General features: G+C 38.7%; 1 protein-coding gene across 1 annotated transcript in view; it reads right to left on the bottom strand.

Annotated features, from left to right (window-relative positions):
- The window catches only part of FOXP2 (forkhead box P2), a 437,464-nt gene that overhangs the window by 38,821 nt on the left and 391,143 nt on the right, over window positions 1–7,500 (bottom strand). The window contains exons 12-13 of the mRNA XM_052790203.1: window positions 6,064–6,151; window positions 3,538–3,621 (exon numbers count right to left, since the gene is read on the bottom strand). Coding sequence (XP_052646163.1) covers window positions 3,538–3,621; window positions 6,064–6,151 — 172 coding nt within the window. The remainder of the gene's footprint in view (window positions 1–3,537; window positions 3,622–6,063; window positions 6,152–7,500) is intronic.

The raw sequence follows: 7,500 nt of genomic DNA, 5'->3' as shown, positions 1-7,500 counted from the left end.
AGAAAAAAGGAAAAAAAGGTGAGAATGTATGCAAGCTGTTTAACAGTGTGCCCTTCATTACTCCCCTCAGTAAGGCCCTGTTCCTCATTATCAAAAACTCGTATTACCTCTGTCATATTTACCATACATCTTTTGTCATAAATAGCATCCAATTAGCAGAATTTATACTCAGGGCAGCACATAAAAAGATTGCTGCCATATACTTAAATGATACTCATAAGGGGTAATCTGTAGTCATTTTCACTTTATACAGTAATTTATAGAGCTGAGCAAGAAAACTAATATTCATTGTTCTTCATCTGTATGGAGCAACTGCAAGTGGCTAAACACAGAAAATTTGGGTTTTGTGTATAATTTAGTAACACCTGCCTTTTCAAATCCCAAATACACTTAAGATAAACCTCTTTTTAATGGGGAGAAAATGATGTGTACAGCATTGATTGATCTTTCTTTGTGGATTTGTTTTACACATTTAGTCAGTAGAGAGATTTGTTAGGGAAACAAAAATTAACATATGCCAGCTAATTGTTCTTCTTTCTTGGGCAGCAGCCAGAAGAAGCACATTAGCAGTCTAATAATAACGACTGGCACCCTGAAGGCATCCCCAAGTGCATCTGTTCCCAATAAACCACAGACTGTTCTTCTGCTCATACTCTAAGCCAGCAGACTGGAATGGGAATTCTTTGTTACGTACATAAAAAAAGCTCAGATAATGCTACCAAATGCTTTATTTAATACATTCACAAAGCTGAGAGTTTAAGCTTGTCCGTGGCAAAAAGAAGTATTTTTGAAGAGTCTGAGAGATGAAGGAAGATTTAAGTAACATATACCTGTCTTAACTATGAATTGTTAACCTTTGTTTTTTAGTATCGGAGCTTTTAAATGTGCATTTGATTTTTTGTAATGATTTTCTCCTAGAAAACAAGCATACAAATTAGAAAGAAAAAAAAAAAGGTTTACTTCCACAGCATTTCATTGAAAGATACTTCAACTTATATATTTGCCAACCAGAAAATGTAAAATGAAAAAGCATAAAACAGTACAACTTCTGGCACAGCAATAGCATGTAGCCACAATATACATTATAGACACATTAAAAATTACAAAAGCTGCAGAAATACTCAATCTGTATGGATGCAAACTACTATGTTTACAATGTTACGGTAACTTATTCTACTAGCTGGCAATAATAAGCATAACATGTTTGTAGGCATGCAATCATGAACTGATAAAATAGAATTTATTATTAACTAAAGAAAAGCATGTAAAACCTAGGATGAGCACTTAGCCACCTCAGCTCATCTGAATATATTCAAGGTTGGGTGAAACTCATTATTCAGGACTCGCAGCCTTGATAACTTTGATTTTCATCCATCCATAGCATGGCCAAAAGGTACCATTTAATGAAGTACCATTCAGAGAGTAAATGGGGTCATATAATAGACAGTGCGGTTGCACCTTGTGTTCATGTACTGATAGCTGTTAAGGGTGCAGTGATGAACCAACAGAGCTCATTTCTCCTTGGTAATAAATTCATGCTATTAATATTTATCAAATGTGTGGGCCGTCTCAACTGAGCCACTGCACATGAGACCATAAATCTCTACTATCATATCAATTTTGAAGCTTCTTTTGTACAGTGTATAAATTTTAGGGGGGGGGAGTAGTATTGACCACTCTTCTTTCAAACCAATTTGAGGCCAGTAGTGCAGCTCACCACTTCAGATATCTCTAGTTCCAAAGGGAACTTTAAACTGTGGTTTCATTTTAAATCGCTCATCTAAGATTCTGTATTAATTGCCCACCATCAAACGCAATTAGCAATTCTTTCATGTGTGGTTTATGTAATGTAATACTTCAATTACATTATTCATTCAGGTTCTGTTTTGGATTATAGGCTGAAAATTCTTTATTAGTGTAGATGTAACCATGCTGCTGGAGTTTTAAAAAATTTACTGATTGAATAATTAATTGGAAAAGAACAAGCTGCAGATTCCTGATGGATTTATGAGACAATTATTCTGTCTTGTGATTATCTACATTATACTATAGGAAGGAATGAGAAAAATAATCTTATTGAAATGAGACAGTCGCTTAAAACTGTAAAGAAACAATATTCTCAAAATTTTGATAGACTACAGATCATCTGGGGTTAAAATAATTAAGTAGTAGAAATGTGTTCTGAAAACCTTTTCCCACATAGTTCAGCAGCATTTGGAACCTAACCCGAATTGCTTGAGAAGCCTGCATGACAGAAAAACTTCACAATGCATGGAGATGGAAAAGCACTCAGATTGCTTTATTAATATATAGGCCACATGTACAAAAATTAAAGTTTCCAAATGTCTTTCCCTAGTAGATAATCTAACATAAAAATTAGAATTCAGTTAGGCTAATGAAAGCGAAAATAATGCATCTAAATTTTCTCTCACTAAGGTAGGGGTTAAGGAAACGCTAACACTTTCTTCATTCATCATCAGGTTATAAAGTGTGCCCTCAAAGATTTTCTTTGAAGTATGTGGAGCTGAAAACACAAGAGACGGAGTATGCTGTCCTTCTACGTAAACATTAACTGGGCGTGATATGCATGCGTGCTCTTTAAAACAGATTACGTTTCTTCTGCCTACATTTCCTGACTTTGATAGAGACAGATTTTCATTGATACCCCAGCATTTCATCTTCCAAGTACTGGTATATCCTTTTCATATTGTACGTACAAAAGTTACCGTCATGGTTAACATTAATGAACAGTTAATGTATCACAGCTTCTCTTATAAGTGCAGTGTATCTAAGCATAGTATATTGTAAGTAGTATGATGCCTGACACCGTGACAGTACAAAACTGGACCTGCATCAGACAGTACTTTTGCTTCTGTGCAGCCACATTCAGCTTAATGGAGTGTGGATCTGACTGCAGATCCAGCTGCACGACTGGGGCCCGATGCAGCGCCACGGAGCTGCTGGGAGCAACAGTGCCCGTACCAACCCCAGCAACATCACGGTGGATGCATAACATTGCGCTCTTGACAGAAATTGAGCAAAACCCCCATGTTTACAATTGTTTAAATTCGTGGCATAAAATAGCATTTTCGTTCGTTTAACAATAACAAATTGTTTATTTGTGTCTCTTGTAAGTAATTTAAGAAATCTACTAAGTACCTAAATTCTTTCTACATTTACTTTTTACTGCCACAGAGTCCACTGAACTTCAAATCTTTCAAAGTGGGTTTCCTTTTAAAATCTGTAAATCTATCACAAAAAGATATTCTCTCTAGTTTCAGTCCCAAGGCAATGATTTGGACACTTATAGGTGTACTTTGTTTAGTGTCACCTATGGTGCAGATTGGATAGATTTTGTAAAAGATAGCATTACTTTTAAAGAAACATACAATTTGACAAGCTATTGCATTTTACCTTCATGTTATTGCCATATTTTTCATCACACTCATTGTTTTCCAACTGTCACTAAATTGTTCATTTTCTTAGTCTGCTACATTCGTAGACCTATTTACTGTTTATAAAGCAATATGCACTTACAGGTTTTGGAGATGGCTTGGGCTCCGAGGGTCGCATGTGCAAGTGGGTCATCATTGCTTGAAGACGTTCGCGTTCTTTAGAAAGCTGTTAAGAAAGAGTGAGATCAGAAGCATTTTAGAAATGACTGATACAGCTATTTTACTGCAGTGATACATCTTATCATCAAGCTTGTCTTGGTGTAATGATTCCTGCATATAAAAGTCTATGTCAGTAGAAACTTATCTGAGAGGAAATGCAACTTTGGACATGGAAAGAAAGAAAATAATAAAAAAAAAAACCAAAAAACTTTTATAGCCTTTCATATGTTAAAAGGTCAGAGAAAACAAATAACACTTCATCTTTTTGTCAATAAGAGAATTGAGGTCACAGTTGCCTCGACAGTAACAAGTTACTAAGACCATAAATTAGAAGGCCCATAGTGTCTCTTTAAAGTCCTGTGGACACTGTTAGCAATGGACTAGTGCCAACAGCTGTGAAGGGGTGAAGGGTCCTCAAAGCACAGTGCCTGACAGGATTGTCTACACACTTCATCCTTTCCCACTGAGGTCCAGTTAGTGCCCCCTGCAATCTGCCATCATCAATCTAATTCAATAGAGTGACAGGGCCCAGGCAGTGTGAAACGCTGAACTCTGCCACCGAGTCGGCATTGACACTGCACTGGGTCTCATTACAACTGATGGACCTTACTTCACTAGCAGTCAGACAAAGCAAAAAATGGCATAATTGGTCACACTGCAAGCTAAATCTTCACTTGGACTGTTACATTACAGCCTAGCCTTTGTAAATGGTAAACAGTTCGTAAGCAGCCCTTAAACTGCCTTTAGAAAACATCAAGTTACTGGAACCTGTACTTTTTCCTAACTGATACCATTTTCTGATCATATGCTACGTAAATATTTGTAGTTTCAGACTCAAACAAATTACCAAATTAAAAAAAAAAAGAGGAGGAAGTGTTTGAAATATGTAGCTTGTTGACAAAAATATCAGAACAAAAAAGAGGAAAATATATCTTACAACATGAAAAGAATAATTTTTTTTCAAAAGCTAGGTTGCAAGAAGAAATGCTCAGAATTGTATTCTAGTGATACAGCTTTTGATATCTACAACACAGTTACAACATTCATTGCAACAAGAATCACTTGGTGTTTAATGATGCCATTTTCCGGAGAGTTCTGTAATACCTTCTTGCGTGAATTCAGCTCAAGAGTTACACCTGTAGACTGAGACTGGACTAAGGAAAACAACTTGTAAGTAATTTTAAGAAGAGGAAACTACCTGTATTACTGCAGATATTTTGGGTATGCTGGATATAATTTGGTCAGTGTATCTTTAATTAAAGAACATTTGAGGCAGGGGGTGGCAAAAACATTTATTCTTAGGCTTCATATTAGGTGTGTGACACTTTAGAGACATGCTATTTGCCATGACGTAAATTCCTAACAAATTAAGCTAACGCTATCCTGTAAATCTTCTGAAAGAAACTGCAGCTTTGCCTGGGTTTATAAAGCTTCCATTTGAACGGAAATGACATTATTGTACACTCCTGTCATTGCTTTGGGTTTCCAGTATTAAAATACAAAAGACCCAAACAGTTTGCCTTGGCTGAAAGAAGAACAAGTATTCTTACATGCATGAGAACAGTGAGACAATACGCTAAAAGGCGAGAAAGCTGAATGGTTTTATCCTTCTTTCTCCACACAGGGCAACAAACAGGGAGAAAGAATCTCAGGCCCTTGCTGTGTCCCTTGAGCTCCTCTGAACGGTCCCAAGAGGGGACGGAACTCCTGAGAAATGCCCTCCTACGACTCCGGTACAGGCGGGAGGGGACGGCGTGGTGTAAGTGTCCAGCACGGTCATTTTGGGCTGCCAAGGCCTATGCCCAGCCTCGGTAGCCCTGTAAGTGTAGTCTCAATACTGGGAGACCCCAGGGGTACTCGGCACTTCTTGCGTAAGCTGGAGGGAGCATTCACATACAGGGAATGACCTGTAATGGTTACAGCCTGAACAGGGCACCCGAGTCCTGCGGTCCCAGCTGCAGGACCCCCCGGGGACCTCCCTGGGTGGGTCTGACATCGCACCTTCTGCTCGCAGAAAAATGCCCACCATCAGGCTGGGAGTCATTTTGGCTGGAGATATGCTCTGCTACTCCTTTGTCCTGCAGAATGGCACAGACAAGCATCGGGTCAGAAGGGGAAGAAGGAAGAGGGGTCCTGACCCAACATTTCAAGAACTGAAGACGGCTGGGATCCAGTCTCTGCTCCAGGGACTGCATTTTTCATTTGTGATGAATGGAATTAGGGTCTTAGTTCAAGCAAAATACTGTAGACAATGTTGATGTTAGATAATTATTGCATAATTTATAATGTGAAAAGTCTTTAAGTAAAAAAACCCCACTTGTTCATGAATATCAACAAACTTCATGCAAGAAACATATGGCTTTAAGCTAGAGTCACTAAGGCAAATGTTTTCAATTTAGTTTAGGTTAATAGCAAATAAGTAATAGGATAACACATCCATGTAACAAACCTGTATTTCTAACTGCTGAACCACTTGCATTTGCACCCGACACTGAGCAGTGCTTCTGTCATCCAATGCATGTTCATTGTTAAGGTGCCTAGAGAAGAAAGAGAACACTAGTAAGACAGTGTTAAGATGAGGACAATTTCTTTATGAGTCCACTTTTCTCTGCTGTGCATATGGCTTCCATTAGTTTCAAAGGGAGTTATGCAAAAAGACCTGGTCAGAGCATGCCTTACATACAACAGTACAAAATAATAAAACTGATTATTTCATTTAGTTCTACCAACTTTCTCAGTGATGAATGCCAGCTACCCAGTTCCTATCTCCCAGGTCACATATGCCGTCTAAAGGCCAATGTAACTAGTTATCAGTATTTGGTAGAGTGACTGAACTGATTTCCACTCCCTGTTGCTGGTGCAGATGAACAGAGAATCACCTTACAAATGATTCTTCAAAAGATATAATTGCTTTGATGCTGCTTGAACTACTGTGAATTAATGTAGACTTTGTTAAGATTTCTCTATCTGCTCTTCTTTAATCATTAAGCAAAACCAACAGAACATCCGTTCTCCCTTCCCCAAAACAGAGCTGTAGGGGAACATCCCTGATTTTCACTGCAGTTTCCAGAAGCAGCCTCTGAAGATGATGGCAGTGATCAGGCTCCCCGGTCCGAGGAAGAGTGTGCAAGGTAAAGGCAGGGGGAGGAACAGCTACACACCTTACACACACAGCAAGCCTCCTGGGAGGGATTCAGGCTACGCGTGCCAGTTTAGCAAAACAAAACCACACTCTGCAACAGGGAAGGAGGACCTCAGTGAGCTGCTGTCCGTAACTAAAGTACAGCCCAGACCCAAGTGGCTGTCCCCCGTACGTTTCAATCGAGTACAACTTTACAAAGCTCGTTTAATACTGTTTTTTGAAGGACAGTGGGTTCAGTTTTTTCTCTCTTTTCCAGGATCAAAGAAGTCCCTTTTGGAGCTTTAATAGTGGGTTTGCTGCTCCACTGAGAAGAAAACACAAGGATCAGGCTAAAGAAGAAATGGGAGCAAAGGAGTTTTGTCTTTGTGGATTTAGTGGCTGTTTCCACTGTAGGCACAAGGGGTAAGCTTTGCAGGAACTACAGTCACAGACAGTCTCACAGTTACAGGAACTAAGTTATCTATATCATGAAGGAAATATAGCTTCTCCTTTTACTTTTCTAGCAGAATTAATCAGAGAACTATGTAGTTATTTGATCGTTAGTCTATAGGGAAAAATGTGTTCATCAAAAACACTGGAGAAATAGAGAGGACTGCATCTCACTTACTAAAATTTGTCTCTTTTTATTTAAATCATGACTTCACAGTTTTAGGACGCAATGATGGGGTTTGCAGGTGAGTAAAATACAACAGGTTCTGCTATCCTTGCAAGAGGCATGGCTGGGGAAGAGGTATAAGTAATTAT

Source organism: Harpia harpyja, chromosome 6, assembly GCF_026419915.1.
Source record: "Harpia harpyja isolate bHarHar1 chromosome 6, bHarHar1 primary haplotype, whole genome shotgun sequence".
Lineage (NCBI taxonomy): Eukaryota > Metazoa > Chordata > Aves > Accipitriformes > Accipitridae > Harpia > Harpia harpyja.
Note: the sequence above shows the minus strand (reverse complement) of the source record. Positions and strands in the feature narration are given on the sequence as shown.